General features: G+C 45.6%; 1 protein-coding gene across 3 annotated transcripts in view; it reads left to right on the forward strand.

Annotated features, from left to right (window-relative positions):
* The first annotated feature begins 7,332 nt into the window (after nucleotides 1–7,332).
* TRAPPC9 (trafficking protein particle complex subunit 9) overlaps nucleotides 7,333–19,481 on the forward strand; it is an 829,667-nt gene continuing 817,518 nt past the window's right edge. For 2 of the 3 annotated variants that reach the window (XM_073330052.1, XM_073330055.1), the window contains exons 1-2: nucleotides 7,357–7,508; nucleotides 13,318–13,918. In XM_073330052.1, the coding sequence (XP_073186153.1) occupies nucleotides 13,335–13,918 (584 nt within the window). In that variant the 5' untranslated portion in view covers nucleotides 7,357–7,508; nucleotides 13,318–13,334. Of the gene's footprint in view, nucleotides 7,509–13,317; nucleotides 13,919–19,481 lie in introns of all 3 variants that reach the window. The other variant, XM_073330054.1, reaches the window with a different exon arrangement.

Genomic DNA, 19,481 nt, shown 5'->3' on the forward strand with positions numbered 1-19,481 from the left:
ATATCAGAGCTAATTTTGATTTCATTAGAAGTCTAGTTATAGGCTGCTGAGCTCATTTTGGGCTGACAGTGCACCAGCACTGGGGATCCCCTACTACAAGCTGAATTCACCTAAGAGCTGAAATCACTGAGTGTTGTGTTAAGTAGTGGGGGAGCCTGAAGATATATTGTGGAGCAGTTGGCGGGCGGGCGGGCTGGCTGGTGGAGCAGTTTGTGGATGGCAGGAGCTGCTTGTGGGCCGTGGAGCTGAGCGAAGGAGTTCGTGGGGCGGCTGGCAGAGCGGAGCGCAGCTGAGCGAAGGAGTTCGTGGGGCGGCTGGCGGAGCGGAGCGCAGCTGAGCGAAGGAGTTCATGGGGCGGCTGGCGGAGCGGAGCGCTGCTATGGAGCTATGGGGCGGTCAGCTTCAGATCATGTAAGGTGCCTCTTACCCCTGTCCCATTTCCACCCAGGTTGGGAGGTAAAGCTCCGCAGATAAACTTTCGAACTCTGGGGCTGCCCTGACCAGGGACAGAGACTTTGGGGCATTGGACTTTTGGGACTTTGGGTGATTTGGGGTTGCTGGACTCAAGAACCAAAGGGAAAAGGGCATGCCCCAATTTGCTTGTGGTGTGTTTTTTGCTCATGGGTTTTGTTATGAATCCTGTTGGTGGTGTTTCCCAAACATAATGCCACATTGTTTCTCTCTGTTATTAAAAGGCTTTTGCTACACTCAGACTATGTGCTTGCGAGAGGGGAAGTATTGCCTCTTGGAGGCGCCCAGCGGGGGTGGTATATATTTGTCCCAGGTCACTGGGTGGGGGCTCGAGCCGGTTTGCATTGTGTTATTGGAATGGATCCCCTAGATATTGAACCCGGCCCTTGTTGCTGCCAACTCTGACGGGCAGAAGGGTTACATATGAAAAACTTTTTCACGAGGAGGGTGGTGAAACACTGGAATGCGTTACCTAGGGAGGTGGTGGAATCTCCTTCTTTAGAAGTTTTTTAAGGTCAGGCTTGACAAAGCTCTGGCTGGGATGATTTAATTGGGGATCAGTCCTGCTTTGAGCAGGGGGTTGGACTAGATGACCTTGTTGGGAACACTGGGGCATGGCCACTAGGTAACTCGAGGGGATGGAAGACCACAAGTGTCGATGAAGCCCCCTCGCACTAGGCCCCGGTGTCCTTGGCCCCCCCCCCCTGCCTGGAGGCACTCGCAGCAGCTCTGCGTGCTAGGCCCAAGTGTCCTTGGCCCCCCCGCCTGGAGGCACACACCGCAGTTATGCTGAGAATCTGCAACAGTATGTTGCAGAGTCAGACTGCCTGAAACTAAGCAAGGCCAAACAGGGGAGATATGGAAGAACAATGCTGAATAAAGCAGCTTTATGTATAGTTTAACAAATGATACAGAGAATCAGGGAACTAGCTGGGAACTGGATTGGCTGGCTATATGGATACTTGGAGCAGCTTGCTATTGGATAAGTATGCTGGGAAAAAGGATGTATAAAAGCCTGTGTAACTTCCTGCTCTGTTGTGCAGGATTTGAGATTTTATTCTCCCTGTACCTTTTTGCAGCTGCAAATAAACTTTTCTGCTTCTCCACCCCGTTGTGATTATTGGGTGTAGCACACCGGGTAACGAACCAACTCAAGCTGTTGTTCAGCCTCTCGGCACTGGGTGCCGGCAACAGCTTTTGGCGTCCCTGGGTGGGCGACGAGGCTGCAATTTAGCCTTGCCCGGACCCCTCCTGGAGGTCGAGGATTGCGGCGAGAACCGACGCCCAGCGCGCACCGGTGAGTTCATCGGGGGCCTCGGAGGAGACGCGATTTGATCGACCCCAGAGGGCACAACAGTGCAACGCACTCATATAGTGGAGAAGCTGTTGTGGACGGCGGTGAAGAACCGGTCCCTTAGACATGGGGGAGGAGCAGCTGCAGGCCACGGTGAAGAACCGGTCCCTTGGATAAGGTAGGATCCTTTTAAAATCCGGATTATATGCTCTGTTGGAACCTGGGGACGCCCAGAGTTACCCTGTAGGTATGGGACAGGGACAGAGCTCAGAGGTTAGGGCACGGTGTACGCCCCTAGAGTGCATTCTAGCAAACTGGAAGGTATTTGGTGCGGATCCGATGACTAAGAGCCAATTAAAACGATTCTGTACAGTTGACTGGCCTCAATATCAACTAGAGGACCAGGAGTGGTGGCCACCAGGAGGGTCAATTAATTACAACACGATCCTTCAGTTACTCCTGTTCTGTCAGAGAACAAGGAAATGGAATGAACATATGTATGCGCATTTGTTTCTGACTTTATGTACTCGACCAGATATTTTACAGCGCTGTAATCTGACTCCAACTGGTTTGGTAGCAGCTAATGTTAGTTCCCAGACCCCCACCCCCACTGTAATGGCAGAGCCGGTGTCCCCTTCGGCCCCCACACTCCCACCTTATAAGGGTAGGATGCCTCGGGTTACAGAGATTGCCCCCTCGGTGGGACTCTATCCTTTGCTTACCGAGACTGTTGTGGCTTGCCCAGGGGCAGATGGATGTCAGGCTACCACTATGCAAGTTTACACCCATGTGCCATTCAATCCAATAGACTTAGCAGCTTTTAAAACACAGGCTGGGGAATTCTCAACGAACCCAAGCAGGTTTATATCTGTCTTTAAGGGATGCCTCAGTAGTCACAAGCTGATTGAGACGACTGTAATATCCTCCTGAGAACCCTGTTGTCTGAGGTGGAGAGGGATCAGGTTACAGCTAAGGCAAGGGGAGCGTCAGCTGTCAGGAAAAAGAAAGGAATCTATCTGTCAAGTTCCTACCCCAAGTAACCGTAAGCGGCTCAGGGCATTTCTGGGTATGGCAGGCTTTTGCAGGATATGGATCCCAGAGTTTGGACTGTGGGCTAAACCCCTGTACGACTGTGTAAAAGGAGCAGATCATGACCCCTTCTATTGGACCCCAGAGGCTGACAGGGCATTTAAAATCCTGAAAAGAAAATTGATGGAAGCCCCAGCTCTGGACCTGCCGGATCTCTCTAAGCCGTTTCAGTTGTATGTACATGAACGAAGGGGGATGGCCCTAGGAGTGCTCACACAGCTGTTAGGAGCATGGAAGCGTCCTGTGGCTTATTTTTCTAAGCAATTGGATCAGGTTGCAAAGGGTTGGCCGGCATGTTTACGGGCGGTCGCAGCTACTGCCCTATTGCTTGAGGAAGCCGAGAAGCTAACATTGGGAGGGGTTATGCAAATCTATACTCCCCATATGGTCCGAGCCTTATTGGATGCAAAGGGAGGACTTTGGCTCACCCAGGCTCGCTCAGTACCAGGCTAAGCTGTTAAAGAACTCTGAAGTCACCCTACAGCCTTGCCCCTCCCTTAACCCAGCCACTCTCTTGCCAGAAACAGAGGAACAGAAACGTGACTGTTTAGAGATCATAGATGTCCAGTACTCCAGCCGTCCGGATTTAAAGGATGTACCTCTCCCAAATGCAGATTATGAGTGGTACACTGATGGTAGCAGTACTGTAATAGATGGGCAAAGGAGGGTGGGTTATGCTGTTGTGACCCTCCATGACACTGTGGAAGCTGAAGGTTTGCCTGCTGGGACCTCTGCCCAGCTTGCCGAACTAATAGCCCTGACCCGTGCACTTGAACTGTCAAAAGGAAAGCGGGTCAACATTTTTACTGATTCAAAGTATGCTTTTGGTGTGCTGCATGCTCATGCTGGCCTATGGAAGCAAAGGGGAATGCTGACAGCCCAAGGCTCCCCAGTCAAGTACGGGCCCCAAATCCTCTGGCTCCTAGAAGCTGTACAACTCCCCTCGGAAGTGGCGGTGGTACACTGTAAAGCCCATCAAAGGGAGGATCAAGATGTGGCCAGAGGTAACGCCCGGGCAGATAGAGAGGCTAAGCATGCTGCCACCCTGCCATCCCCTCAGACTGAGAACGCCCATATACATGCCCTTATCCCATCAGTAGGGGAGCTTCCAACCCCTCAGTACTCTGGGGAGGAGAGACAGCTAACTGACAAACTCAGTCTTCGGGAAAAGGAGGGATGGCTCCATTCCCCAGAAGGGAAGGTCCTCTTACCAAAGGGCCCAATCCGGCCAGTGCTGCAGAAACTACATCAAACCACTCATGCTGGCAGGGAAGCACTTATCCAGCTAATGGGAAAATACTTTATCACTTCCGGACTCCGACCCCTGGCTGCCCAGGTACAAGCGGACTGCTTAGTCTGCCAAAAGAATAACCCCCGACTGGGACATCCTGTGCCACCAGCTGCCCTAGAACCCACTCCGGGCCCCGGACAAGTGTGGCAAATAGACTTTACTGAGTTTCCCCGGACTCAAGGGTTCAAATATCTCCTTGTTATAGTGGATCGGTTCAGTGGATGGCCAGAAGCCTTCCCATGCCGTAACTGCACTGCCAGGACAGTGGCCCTCAAGTTTGTTAAGGAGCTCATTCCTCGCTTTGGACTCCCCCTGTGGATGGAATCTGACAACGGGACACATTTCACGTCAAAAATCATTCAAAGCATCTCACATGCCTTACAGATCCCCTGGAAACTCCATACACCCTGGAGACCGCAAGCCAGTGGTGTAGTGGAGCGTACCAATCAGACCCTTAAACGGCATCTCTCAAAAGTGTGCCAAAAAGCCTCACTGCAATGGCCTGATGCTTTGCCCCTCGTCCTACTCCGTATCCGCGTTCTCCCAAAGGGTAGATTAGGGCTCAGTCCCTTTGAAATTATGTTTGGAAGGGCATGGCCCATGAATGGCACCCCGGTTCTGTCAGGGGAATGGGAGTTGGGTAATGTTTTTTTGTCACAGTATATGTGTTCCCTGTCTGCTGTTCTCTTGTCTCTTCACAGGTATACCAAGGATTCCCAGCCTCTCCCCTTGGACTCTCCCGTTCACTCCTTACAGCCCGGTGACTCTGTGCTTGTTCGCACCTGGAAAGACGAGCCTCTCCAGGAAAAGTGGAAAGGACCCTATACCGTCCTGCTGATCTCCCAAAAAAGCGGCAAAGATCGAGGGACACAAGAACTGGATCCATCACTTTCGTCTAAAGGCAGTACCCGCTCCCTCGTCAGCAGAACAGTGGACCGTCCAACCTGCTGACTCCTCATCTAGTGACGATCTTAGGCTAAAGCTACTGTTTAAAAGGCACAAATAGCGGGCACCTTAATGCTAAAATGGGCCCACCCAGGTACTGGAGACCCTGGGTTGGGAAGACTCTGGTAATAATTAATTGGGTAACATTGTTATTCTTTGTATTGGTATTTCCAAATTGTGCATATCGGGAGCATTATGAGATCTATGAAAAGGAGGTACAGGCTAAGGCCCATGCCCGAGCCGGAGCACAGGTTGCCTATACTGCCCCAGAGAACGATTGGTTGCAAACCTTGTTTTCAGGCTAGGGTTTGTCGTCTTGGCTTGGTGGTTTATTTAGCCTGCTATTGAAATTTCTCTTTCCTGTATTGCTTGTATTACTGGTATTGTGCTGTGCAGTATCATGTGTTAGGGCCCTTTTGCAAAAGTTAATAAGTCCTTCTCTTCAGGCTATCACAAAGTGCTTATGCAAAGTCATATTGTAAAAAATAAGTAGCCCAAGTGAGAAAACTCAGAGCCAAGGCTGTTGAGTGTTCTCAAAGGGGGGAGTTGTTGGGAACACTGGGGCATGGCCACTAGGTAACTCGAGGGGATGGAAGACCACAAGTGTCGATGAAGCCCGCTCGCACTAGGCCCCGGTGTCCTTGGCCCCCCCCCCTGCCTGGAGGCACTCGCAGCAGCTCTGCGTGCTAGGCCCAAGTGTCCTTGGCCCCCCCGCCTGGAGGCACACACAGCAGTTATGCTGAGAATCTGCAACAGTATGTTGCAGAGTCAGACTGCCTGAAACTAAGCAAGGCCAAACAGGGGAGATATGGAAGAACAATGCTGAATAAAGCAGCTTTATGTATAGTTTAACAAATGATACAGAGAATCAGGGAACTAGCTGGGAACTGGATTGGCTGGCTATATGGATACTTGGAGCAGCTTGCTATTGGATAAGTATGCTGGGAAAAAGGATGTATAAAAGCCTGTGTAACTTCCTGCTCTGTTGTGCAGGATTTGAGATTTTATTCTCCCTGTACCTTTTTGCAGCTGCAAATAAACTTTTCTGCTTCTCCACCCCGTTGTGATTATTGGGTGTAGCACACCGGGTAACGAACCAACTCAAGCTGTTGTTCAGCCTCTCGGCACTGGGTGCCGACAACAACCTCCTGAGGTCCCTTCCAACCCTGATATTCTATGACTCTATGTATGAAAATGTGTACCCTCAACGACACTTACAGGCAGCATATCTGTAGTGATTATGGCGCACAACAACTCTGTTAGTTTTTCCTCACGTTGTGCGTTGCATTTTCTTGACCTGCCAGAAACAAACGCGGTTAGCATTGTTTGATTTTTGCCTTCTTTTTCACATGAAACAGAGCGATGTTTCGTCATCAAATGGTCCAGCATTGCTCTGGTGCTGTTTGCATACCTCAGCTCTGTATGACACGCTGTACATTTAATGAAAAAAGAAAAGGAGGACTTGTGGCACCTTAGAGACTAACCAATTTATTTGAGCATGAGCTTTCGTGAGCTACAGCTCACTTCATCGGATGCATACATTAATGGTGTCTTCTGCTATTTTTGTGAAGTAATTCCAGGCATAACTCCTTTTTGATCGCTCCGTCTTCACTAGACAGAACAGTAGTCACCAAAAATCGTGATAACTTACTAGACGCTACCACAGTGTGATGGGGGGACGGGCAGGGGACCGGACACAGACAGGGGTAAGGACGCGGGCCGGGGCCAGGAGCAGCCACAGAGCTTTTCCAGTGGCCCCAAGCGAGCTCTCAGCCTCCCCCGTGCCCTGGCTGGGGCCATGGCGGCGGGGGGGCGGCTGAGAGCAGCGAGCACGGGCACGGTCTTGCCCCGAAGACCAGGGGCTGGAGACTCGTTTCCCCATGGTAACGCCCTTGTAAGCTCTCTGAAGCAGGGACTTTGCTTTGTGTCTGTACAACACCAGGCACGGGGGGGGGGTGTCCGGGTCTGTTTACGGGGGCTCAGGACACAAACGACAGCCACCCCTCATCCTCAGCCGCTGGCTCCAGCCAAACCACCAGGTAACCCAGCAGCCTCGGCGTCCCCCCGCCCACCTCTCTCAGCCCCTGGGAGGGCTCTCACACCTCCTCCCCTCCCCCCGCCTTGCCGGTAGCCTCGTTCTCAGGAGCAACGGCAGGGGAAAAGACCGCGAAAGAGTCGGGGCCGGCAGGCGCATGCGCCGTTTTGCCGCTCTCCTGGGCCGGGCGAGGCTCTGGGCTGCCGTTGGCGTCAGTTCCGCTCCTCCCCCATTTCTGGGAGCCGGGCCGGAGGAGGAGGCGGAGTCGGTTCCTGCTGGGGCTGTGAGTGTCCGCGGCCCGCGTCGCGTTACCCGCCCCCTCCCTCCCCATCCCGGGCGGGGGGATTTGAATTGACGCCCGGTCCCGCGGCGGAGCCTGCGCTGTGAGTGTGGACGGGACTGGTCGAGGGGGTGTGCGCCCGGGTGGGCTTCTGCTGGGGGCGCCAAGCGGCAGCTGCCCTCCGTTCATACCTAGGGAGTCCTGTCCCCCGAGATGCCCCCCAGCTGGGGCCTCCACCCTTTTCCTTGGGCTCCCCCTCCTCGGTGCCCTGTCCCCCGGGATTGCCCTTAACCGGGCCCCTGCCCTTTTCCTTGGGCCCCCTTTCCTTGGTGCATGGTCCCCTGGACCCCCCCCCCACTGGGTTCTTTGCCCTTTTCCTGTTGCCCCCCCTTCCTTGGTGCCCTGTCCCATGCTCCCTTCTGCCCTTTTCCTGGTGCTCTCCCTTTCTCAGCGCCCTGTCCCCCGCCAGCTGTGATCCCTGCCCTTTCCCTGGTGCCCCCCACCCTTGGTGCCCTGTTCCCTGGGGTCGCTCCTAACCAGAACCCCTGCCCTTTCTTGGGTGCCCTCCTTCTCCCAACTTAAGCAGCCTGCCTTTTCCCTGGTGCCCTCCTCCCCAGGTGCCTGGGCCCTGCCATTTCCTGCACTGTACCCCTCTTCCCATTGCTCCTTCTTGCCCTGCCCTCAGTTGCTTCCTGTTGGACTTCCATCATCCCCCACTCCTCCCACCATAGTTTCCCTGGACAGCAGTGGTTCTGGTCCCCTGGGGTTTATCTGTTAGAGCGTTGTACAGTGGGAACAGCCTTTTCAGACAGCTGTAGTCCCTCCTGAATCTGAGCCACTGTGAAAAAGTGAAATTGGCTGGTCTATTTTGTTGCCCAAGCTGAAGGCAAATGTGGCAAGTAAAGAGCATAAAGGGTGAAAACTAAACTACAGATGTAAACATTTCCCTGCCTGAATAACTCAAGGAAACCCCGCCCAGCTTGGCAGTTGTTTCAAACTTAGTTTGAGTACTGGTTTGTAGAATAAATAAACAAATCATCTTTTCCTACACCACTTGTACTTTTGAGCTGCATGTTGGTATCGGTTATTCGCTTGCCCTGGCCCCCCTTCTAAAAATTCACAGGTGGATGACAACTTCTGCTTGGTTTGAATTTAAAGCTCAGCAAGAATGGGGGGTGTCAATGTTAGACAGTTCAGCTGAGAGAGAAGTTGAAGTGTTTATGTAAAAAGGAAAAAGTAATAAGCTGTCTTGCCCACCTAACAAAATGTATAAACTATCATAAAGGTCAAATGGCTCCTGCGTCTAAAACACTGCTGTTCTGCACCTTGTGGAACCATTTATCACTGTGCAAAGTAGGTGTAAAATTCTGTCATTCTGATTTGGAAATGTTTTACACCCACTTTGCACAGTGATAAATGGTTCCACAAGAAGAAAAGGAGTACTTGTGGCACCTTAGAGACTAACCAATTTATTTGAGCATAAGCTTTCGTGAGCCAGAGCTCACTTCATCGGATGCATACTGTGGAAACTGCAGAAGACATTATATACACAGAGACCATGAAACAATACCTACTCCCACCCCACTCTCCTGCTGGTAATAGCCCATCCAAAATGACCACTCTCTTTACAATGTGTATGATAATCAAGGTGGGCCATTTCCAGCACAAATCCAGGTTTTCTCACCCCCCACCTTGATTATCATACACATTGTAAAGAGAGTGGTCACTTTGGATGGGCTATTACCAGCAGGAGAGTGAGTTTGTGTGTGAGGTCTCCCAACGCTCCTGGTAATCCACCTCTATGAGGGGATTAGCTCCGAGCACTGGGAGTGTGGCTCCCAGCGCTCAGAGCCTGTCTACGCTAGTGCTTTAAAGTGCTCAGGCTTTCTGCACTCGGGGGTGGTTTTTCACACCCCTGAGCCAGCAAGTTAGAGAACTATACAATGTAAGTGTAGACAAGCCCTTAGTTGTCAAGCAAGGAATACTATACCAGGGTCTTTGGCATGGTCTACACTAGGAAATTAGATTTATATAACTGTCTCTCAGGGGTATGAAAAAGCCACACCCCTGAACGATGAGGTTAAATCAACCTAACCACCACTGCAGACGGTGCTAGGTCCGTGGGAAAATTTTCCCATCAACCTAATTACTGCCTCTCGGGAAGGTGGATTATCTACATGGATGGTAGAAGCCCTCCCCGTCGACTCACTGAAGTGCTACAGTGGCACAGGTGTAGTGTTTTAAGTGCAGACAAGCCCTTAAAACTCTGCTCTGAATGGGGTATACTGTGATAAGGGACAGTATTAGTGCTGTCCAGTAACAGTTAACATAAACTGACCTCATAATGATATTTAACAGGGAGCCAGTATAACTTTCTCAAAATAGAATCACAGGGTTGGAAAGGACCTCAGGAGGTCATCTAGTCTAACCCCCTGCTCAAAGCAGGACCAATCCCCCATAGTTGCCTTAGATCCCTAAATGGCCCCCTCAAGGATTGAACTCACAACCCTGGGTTTAGCAGGCCAGTACTCAAACCACTGAGCTTTCCCTCCCCTCTAATAATTTGCTTGAGTACATAAACTTAACATTTGGGTGTTTTATTAGGTAATAATACAAAGATTTTTTTTTTCTCGAGCGTATGTTGTGGTTGCAGCCCCAGGTCCTACCTGGATTTGGAATAAGAAAGAATAGCCATATTAGGTCAGACCAATGGGCCATCTAGCCCAGTATGTTGTCTTCAACAGTACTGGAACTTCATGGAGAGTGTACAGAACAGGGCAAATTTGGAGAGCTCCATCCCTATCTTTCCCTGCTGGCTTCTGGCAGTTAGAAGTTTAGGGTTGCTGTGAGCATCTGGTTGTATTTCTGACCACCTTGGCTAATAGCCATTGATGGACCTATCCTCCATGAACTTACCTAGTTCTTTTCTGAACCCAGTTAAACTTTTGGCCATCACATCACCCCATGGCAATGAGTTCCACAGGTTAATTGTGCATAGTATGAAAAAGTACTTTCTTTTGTTTGAATTAAATCTGCTGCCTATTAATTTAATGGGGGTGACCCCTGCTTTTTGTATTATAGGAAAGGGTAAATGACACTTCTCTATTCACTTTTTCAACACCATTCATGATTTTTATAGACCTCTAGGTCATATCATATATAATGATTGAAAATAATTGCTGTGGGCGCTACTTCATTCTCTGACATAATTTGTGAGCATGAGTCTCCCCTCCACTTGCCCCCTTTCCAAGTTTTTAGGGCATGAACTTGTGAGGTGCTTCAGATCATCATCCCCTCTTGTGGGTGCTTAGTATTTGTCAGGAGATGCTGAGCACCTTTCAGGATCAAGAATTGAGTTTAGTAGTGACCAAGTTAAATTCCCTTCCCCCCTGCAAAACAAAGAAACAAACCCAGAGTGTTGCAGAAGTAACTAGATTAAAGTTAGAAGGCAGTAATTTTCCACTTTTTCACCCGAATGAATTTTTAGGATAACATAACTGTAGTCTCTAAAGGCATAGCTCTCTAAACAATGTTATTGTTTATAAGATCTGTTGACTGGAAATTTTGTAATCTGTATGATAAATTTCAGGATTAGGCTTCAAAGTGAGAGTGGCAGAGTGTCTCTGAGTCCATGTGAAGCGATGGAAATGGCTACAAATATGGTTGAGAGCTCTTTTGGTTTAGAATATCACCAGGTTCAATCATCATTGGGATTCGTGGGCTTTTATTGTCCAATTTTTAAGTTCTCAGTCATTTTGAGAACTTGTGCACTGTACAGCTGCAGTGAGGTATGCATATATTCCAGGCCAAGTGTCATAGACAATTGTGATATCAGACCTAACTCCATCAATCATCACCCTTACTGTACAGCAAACTTTCATGCAACGACCTCATTGGTTGTCTGAGGGAGACTGCACATATGGTGGATTACTTGGCCTAACTGCTACCCTTGTGTCACAGCATGGGCTTTCAGTAGTTGAATAAAATATCAAAGCTAAAACGTAATGTTTGAGTTCTAGAATAGTCTTTGTCATGTACTTGGGTTCTCCTGCACACTGTTACAGTAGTGCACAACTTTTTAATTGTTCTATACATACATGATCGGTGCCTCTTTTTGCTTTTCTTTGGCACTTGTAAGCTCTTTAGGCCAGGCCTGTGTCTTTGTATGTGTTTCAATAGTACTTAGCCCAAGGGAGCTCTAATCCTGGTGGGGGAAAGTAATATGAATATAAAATCAGTATTTCTCTTTAATTATTGCAGTGTTTCAACATGTCTTAAGGATACAGTTATACAAATTAGATATTAACAATGTTATGTAGGGTTTGCTTTGTAAATAAATTTAAGGGGCATTTTAGCCCTCATAGCTCCAAAAAGGAAGGTCTTTTATTTAAACTTTATGAATTCTTGAATGGTTATTTTCTTCCTTCTCTGGTTTTCATCACCTTCTATCTTGCCTCTTAATTTCTACATTGCCTTGCTTTATTTGTGAGCTCTCCAAGTCTTGTTTTTTATTACGTTTTTTAAAACAGTGCAATGGCTGCGCCAGCATGTCAAAGATTACCCCTTTCGTGTGTTCAGTTTATTTTTGGCAATAGACAGCATAAGTTTGCTGCAGAATTAGTAGAAAGAGGAAAGTAAAGCAGAGTATGGTCCCTCCTATAGTGGTGGTTTAATTTGTAGTGATGTGGAGATAAAACAGCAGTATCTGGAATGACTTTGAGAGAGTTTGTAACATACATATGTGATCTGGAAGTGTTCAGCATTAAAGTTTGTATTGGAGTCAGCCAGCACTCAGATAACAGAAAATGTGTGTGGCATAAAACAGGGACAGAAAGAAATAAAATTGTCAGATGTCGAGTATTATTAGGGTTAGAGTTTGCATTATTAAACTATTTTGCAGGGATTAGTATCTTTACCATTTCAAATTACGTTGGAATGAAACTTGTAAAGGAGGTGCTCAGTCAGGATACCAACTTTTTTTTTATTGCCCTAGGTTAATTTATCTTGCTTTTACCTACATTGAAATGTCTAAACTCTAATTATATCTTGTTGTATAATAAACGGTAAGATTTTTTCTTTGGAAAGAAGGTTGACAGTACTGGATATGATTCTTTTTCAAACCCCTGGAGCCATTTGTAATACATGACAGATCCTTTACCCTTTTTTCCTTTACCTTTGTCCCTTTCTCTACAGTTCTTTCATTTATTTCCTTAGAAATATAAAACACTAATGGCAGGATGGGGGAATGCAAAACATGTTTAGGTAGCACCATTCTTTTGCAGCAGATACAGCATTTTAGGAAAATCTGCTTTTAGAAATATTTCTGTATGTATTTTTGTCATTCTTGAAGTTGAGTTAAAAATTTGTTTAATATTGTCCATAGCTGACCTCTACTAACTTCTTTCCAGTCTTTGCTCCCTCAAACAACTAGCACGGTAGCTTATGGAATGGAAAACGGTTTTGAATAATGCATGTAATTGTTGCCAGTGGCAGTACTTCCATAAATAACACTTATTAATTTAGGCCCAGAGCCTGCAATCATTAATGCAAATGCCTTGTTTTATGTGAGTAATCTCTGTGTAGTCAATGGAACTACTCATATGCTTAATGTTAAGCATGTGCATAAGTGTTTGCAAGATTAGGCTCTAAATTAAACATAACCCATTAAGGGATAACAAACCAGGCAAGTGAGGTATAGGAAGGACAAGGATAACAACGATAGGTTGTACTTTAACCTCGTCTTATTTATGGATTTTTATTTCGGAATGGGGGTTTTAGCTCTGCTTTCTGTGACAAAGGGTTTTAGGGTTGAGACCGCAGGGTGCAGACTCGTTAGGTGTCTGCACCCTGACTTTTTTTTCCAAGTGCCATCCACTCCTCTGAAAATAATTAATATTTTTTCTTTTTATTAGACTATAATTGATGCATAATGAGCGTTCCTGACTACATGCAGTGTGCTGAGGACCATCAAACTCTCCTGGTTGTGGTCCAGCCAGTTGGGATTGTCCCTGAAGAAAACTTTTTTAGGATCTACAAACGAATTTCAACCGTGAGTCAGATTAATGTTCGTGACTCCCAGCGTGTGCTATATATCCGCTATAGACATCACTACCCTCCGGAAAACAATGAATGGGGGGATTTTCAGACACATCGGAAGGTTGTGGGGCTCATAATCATAACAGACTGTTCCTCTGCAAAGGATTGGCCCCAAACTTTTGAAAAATTCCACCTTCAGAAGGAAATATATGGTTCTACACTCTATGATTCCCGATTGTTTGTCTTTGGGCTTCAAGGAGAAGTTGCAGAGCAGCCCCGCACAGATGTGGCATTTTACCCTAGTTATGATGAGTGTGAAACTGTGGAGAAGAGAATAGAAGATTTTATTGAATCTCTCTTCATTGTACTGGAATCTAAACGTCTTGACAGGGCCACTGATAAATCTGGTGACAAGATCCCACTTCTGTGTGTCCCTTTTGAAAAAAAGGACTTTGTAGGTCTGGATACTGATAGTAGGTAAGTAGCTTATTTACAACCTAACAGGGCTTGAAAAATTTACCTGATGCTAGCTCAAGGACTAAGCCTATTCGTCCGCGTAAAGAAATGCCTGTGGCACCAGTAACACCGCTTCCTCAAGGCTGTATCTTCTGTAATGTAAGGGAACTTACTTTATTTACTAGTGGACTATGTTTAATTTTCTTACCTTGTTAATTAACTTTCTATTCATATTTTTAAATTTAATTTGTAGGGCTCATCAAATAGTTATTAAAAAAGTAATTGAATAGGTTTGACAGATTCTACCTCTAGTTATTTTTGCTGAATGGAATTTGACTAGCTATAGAACTGGATGAATATTATAAATTAATGTATTAAATTGATCAATAAACTGGAGTAAAATTAATTTTACATATTTTGCTGTGTACTATCTTACTAACCCTATTTACTACATTCCTTGCTTTTGTCTTCCTGTCCTTACTGTCTTCCCTCCACTTCTTTTGCATTCCTATAATAAAACTATGGTCTATCTTTGTGAATTGTCTTCAGTATTTGTTTCCTCCTTCTCTTTCCCTCCTCTCATTTCTTTCTCTTTCTTACTTTGTGTTCTTTTCCCTATTCTCATATTTTCTCACTATTCCTTTCTTCTTCCACCCCAACCCTGAAACCTTTCTCTATACTTTACGTTTCGAACATCCCATCAATATTTCCCAGCCATCTCTATCCATGCCTTCCAGCCATAGTGTTTGAAAGTTTTACCAGACACCTGTTAGCTAGAGAAATAAACCAGCTAGCCAGAGACAGGTGTGAAAGAGCTTGGGTGTTTCACTGCTCAGGGGCAAAACCCAAATGAGATGCTAACCCCCACTCCTTCCAGCTGCTGGGGAAGGGGAGAGTGCTGAAACTCTTAACAGGGTACTTTAGCTGTTTTAGGGACTCTGTCGGTTACATCAACATTGTGCAGTTAGGGGTCTGATTAAATTTGTAGGCCACCACTAAATCTACTCTGGTGTACATGCTACAGGTTGCTACCTAGGGGGTGTGTGTCTCTGCTGCTTAGTTACTCTGCATCTCCCTCAACTTTCTGTTTGGTCCTAGAAGGGTTTAACTGTCTCATACTGAATGTGATTTGTCATGGTCAATATTGTCATGTAACTCAATTCTTCATACTGTGTACAGGTAGTAAAATTCTGTAAAGTAGACAAACCCATGTAGGCGATGCATTACTCAGCTGTAGACTGTTGATCTAGCTAGTGGTTCCCAAACTGGGGTTTGTAAAATGTTACAGTGAGTTCTCGGGCGGGAGAGCTGCCCCAGGGACCCCGTGCAGAATGCGGCCAGCAGCACGGAGCCCCTGGACTTCCAAGAGCTAAGCAGATCAAAGCAAGCATATCTATCACACTGAGAAGACTCCTTCAAGACTCCTTATAAGAAATGGAAAGGGAGGTGGATTTTTTTTGTTGTTTTTTTAAAATTTAAATCAGCAGCTAGTATTGTTCTTCATAATAATTTTAAAAACAAGTTTAAGCTTTGTTGTAATGTGTGTTCTTTGCCTGGACTGCTCAAGACCTGAATGCTTGTGTAGGAGAAACTCTTTGCGTTGGCTTCTTAAATACCTTCATGCTGTTTCACATCTGATACTCCTCGATGAAACACAAGCTACGAAAGTGAGCTCTTGGAAGAGTGTTGCTGTTTTCATAATGTAATAACAATACTGTAATGATAAATAATAGTGTGTAATAAGCCTGTCATAAAAACTAATTTTATATTTCTAAGTTCACTGCTTTTATAATTTATACTCGGGTAAAGGAGAAAATCCCTGGAAATATTCATTTTTAGGAGGGGGTTCGTGAGACTTGACATTTTAGTGAGAGGGGTTCACAGGTTGTTAAAGTTTGGGAACCACTGGTCTAGGCTGAACATAGTGACAAGGTCAGGGCAATAGAATTCCTATTTTTGAATAAAATAAAACTTCTTTAGGAGTATTGTCTAAAAACTTTCAACAGTATTTGTGGCGTTAATCACTTTAGAATAAAGTGACATGAGATGAAAACACCAAGGAGTCTGGTGGTACCTCGAAGACTAGCAGATTTATTTGGTCATAAGCTTTCGTGGGTAAAAAAGCTTATGCCCAAATAAATCTGTTAGTCTTTAAGGTGCCATCGGACTCCTTGGTGTTTTTGTGGATACAGACTAACACCTCTACCCCGCTGATACTTGACGTTAAGTGAGCCCCTTTACACTGTGTGTAATGTAACAGAATACTTGTTTCCAAAAGTTAAAGGTGTTATGCCAAAATGGTTATTTACTAGAGGTGATTATAGTGCAGTCCCAGGGCCAAATGTGACCCATGAAATTCTAAAACGGTAGGGAACTCAAACAGCAATCAGTGCACGTTCCTTTCATCATAGGAAAGTGTAGATCCAAGCAGACATGCATTGTTGCATTTAGTTTTCATTTGTTACATATGCTTAAAACCGAAATAGTTGTTCTTGGCAAGTTGCCAATGGGACCTTCCATCCCAGCTCTGGTGTAGTACATGCTTTGGACACATTGGCTTACAGTTTTAGTGGTATCTTAGGTGCTCATATCGCCATACTGAACCTGATGTAATACAGTAACTCTGCACTTAAAAGTCGTCCTGGCTAACATTGTTTCATTTATTAGGTTTCTGATCTATTAGAGAACATACTCGTTTAAAGTCACGCAGTTTTCCATTATAAGGTTGTTTGGCTCGCTCTGCCGGGCGTACCAGTCGGGGAGCTCGGTCGGGGCGTGGGGGGCATTCCAGCCGGGGAGTGGGCAAGCCCCCGACCCGGCTCCCCAGCAGGAGCCCCGGGTGGATGGAATGGGGCAAGACCCCACTCCTGCTCCCCAGTTGGAACACCGGGCGCGGTGGGGCAATTCTCCGCCCCCCCCACCAACCCCGCTGTCCGGCAGGAACACTGGGTGGGCAGAGCGGGGCAAGCTGCCGCTCTCCCACCCCACTACGCCCCTGCCTCAACCAAGCTTCTCAGTCATCATTAGTGAGTACAGTATTAAATAGTTTACAATTATTTAAAAATTATACTGTATATGTATATTATGTCTTTTGTGTGGCGAAAAAGATTTCCCTGGAATCTAATCCCCCCATTTACATTAATTCTTTTGGGGAAATTGGATTCGCTTAACATTATTTTGCTTAAAGTAGCATTTTTCAGGAACGTAACTACAACGTTAAGCGAGGAGTTACTGTAGAGAGTAGCTTTTAAATTGGTTCAAGCAATGGGTGCCTTTTTAACTACAGTGTTTCTGCAGTTAGCATCACCATGTCGTTAAGAAGACAGTAAGTATTCCAACTTCTATCGTAAATCTTCAATTTAAAAATTATACTAGAAAGACTTGATAAACCATAATTTCCAAATTTTTTTTGTTCAGCGTTATTTTGCGCTGGCGTTTTTGATTCTGTTGTAAAACATCTGGATTATATTTAAATTGCACATGAAAGGTGTTTAAAAGCTTCCATTCAAATTAGCATTTTGGGTAATATTTTAGCAAAATAAGATATACTGAATAGCTGGAACCTGTGGTCACTTTCTTAGCAAAATTTTTCAGTTTCTTAGTAGAGCTGAGAAAGTTATAGTCCCAGAAAAGTTCAGTTATACCCCTTCGCATTGGAACCCTCCCACGCCCAGCCTCATTAATTCTTGTTTATATTTAAGTAAGATAAAGGCATTTTGTGTCTTTTTATTCTTTCACTGCTTGTGAAAGTGAAAGACTGACAGCCCTGGCTTGATCCAGAAATGATGTAATAAGTATACCTTTTGTGGGCTTCTTTGCACAGATCTTCCAGAGCACTTTGAACCTACCTTGTAATATTGCAGCTCTTGTAGGCTACTGTACAGAAACTCCAGACTATCACCTATGTATGAACTGGACTGAAACCATAACATCAATTTACACTTTTGAGTCAGAGTATTTGAACATAAATCTTCAAAGGTGAAATGCTAGTCCAGTTTCTTCTCACTATTTAGCTCACAATAAAACGTGTCTATAATGTAGCATGTTATGTTGTATAGTGCCTATAATTCACTAGCCAAATGGGAATCATTGTTTAAAGCTGTACATTGCAACTTTATCTTTTTTTTTTTTTTAAACTATAGGGAAAGATTTTTTTTTCTTTTCTCAATTTTGAGGGTATGCACGTGTGATGGTAGAGATTATGAGTTTAAATGATGAAAGACCAGACTAACTTTATTTGGATGGTGGAACAAACCATGAGACACTCTTCAGTACTTCCAGCTACTACAAACTGATGAAAGGTGGGAGGCAAAGATGGCCTCTTTACAGTGGTTGGGGTTTCTCTTCCCCCAAGTTAGAACTCCTTTTCTCCACTCTCATCTCTTTCTGTGGAGACAATGAGGTGTTCTAGCTTCATATAGTTTATATACTGTTAACTGCTGCTAGGGCCTGAATATTGCCCTGGCTTGATGCAAATGACTGCATTAGAATATCACCAAATATTGCACAGAGGGATTTGATGCCTCAGTGCACCTCTGATCGTTTGGTTACAGATTGTTGTTTAATATGTGGGAAGTATATCTTTCCCTGCAACTCTCAAATTTGCAATTACAGTTGATAAGCCCTCACAGACGCCAACTCATCTGAAGGCTAGAGATATACCCCATATCAAATGAGCCGGGTTAGTATGTCCATGTAGAAAATATCTCAACTGAAATTAGTGAGTTACACATCACCAAGATGAAACACGCCAGGGTAATTTTTGGTCATACCATAATACCTATGTACGTTCAACTGAGAGAATATTTTAAACCCCTCAATTCAATTAGAAAAGGAGTACTTGTGGCACCTTAGAGACTAACCAATTTATTTGAGCATGAGCTTTCGTGAGCTACAGCTCACTTCATCGGATGCATACTGTGGAAACTGCAGAAGACATTATATATACAGAGACCATGAAACAATACTTCCTCCCACCCCACTCTCCTGCTGGTAATAGCTTATCTAAAGTGATCATCAAGTTGGGCCATTTCCAGCACAAATCCAGGTTTTCTCACCCTCCGCGCCCCCCCCCCCAACTCACTCTCCTGCTGGTAATAGCCCATCTAAAGTGACCACTCTCTTTAAAATGTGTATGATAATCAATTAATATCCTTTCAGGCTAGCGCACTTCCCGTCAAAGACTGTGCGTTATAAGCTTGGACCACATTAACCTGCTGACTAGGAATAGATGGCTAGGATCAGTGCAGTCATGTTTCACTCACATTCATTGTCAAGAAGTAATATTCGCTGCTGAGGTGGATGATTATTGTAACCGAACTGGCTGCCTAAATGCAGCTCTTACAAACTAGGGCAAGAGTCATTTCATGCTTTGTAGTCCAGAGACACTAGATGCTGTTGAGAGGAAGGCAGAGTTGAGATCTGTTTCTTCTAGCAGCTTACTTGTGTACCTGGTAGATGATACTGTTTCCCAGGTTCTATACTGAGAGTGGTGATATCAAGGGAACATTACAAGTAGGCTTGGCAGAATTGAATTTTTTTTAAAAATAATTTCAGTGGATAAAATATGTTCTAAAATAAAGGG

Source organism: Lepidochelys kempii, chromosome 2 (genome assembly GCF_965140265.1).
Source record: "Lepidochelys kempii isolate rLepKem1 chromosome 2, rLepKem1.hap2, whole genome shotgun sequence".
NCBI classification, from domain to species: domain Eukaryota; kingdom Metazoa; phylum Chordata; order Testudines; family Cheloniidae; genus Lepidochelys; species Lepidochelys kempii.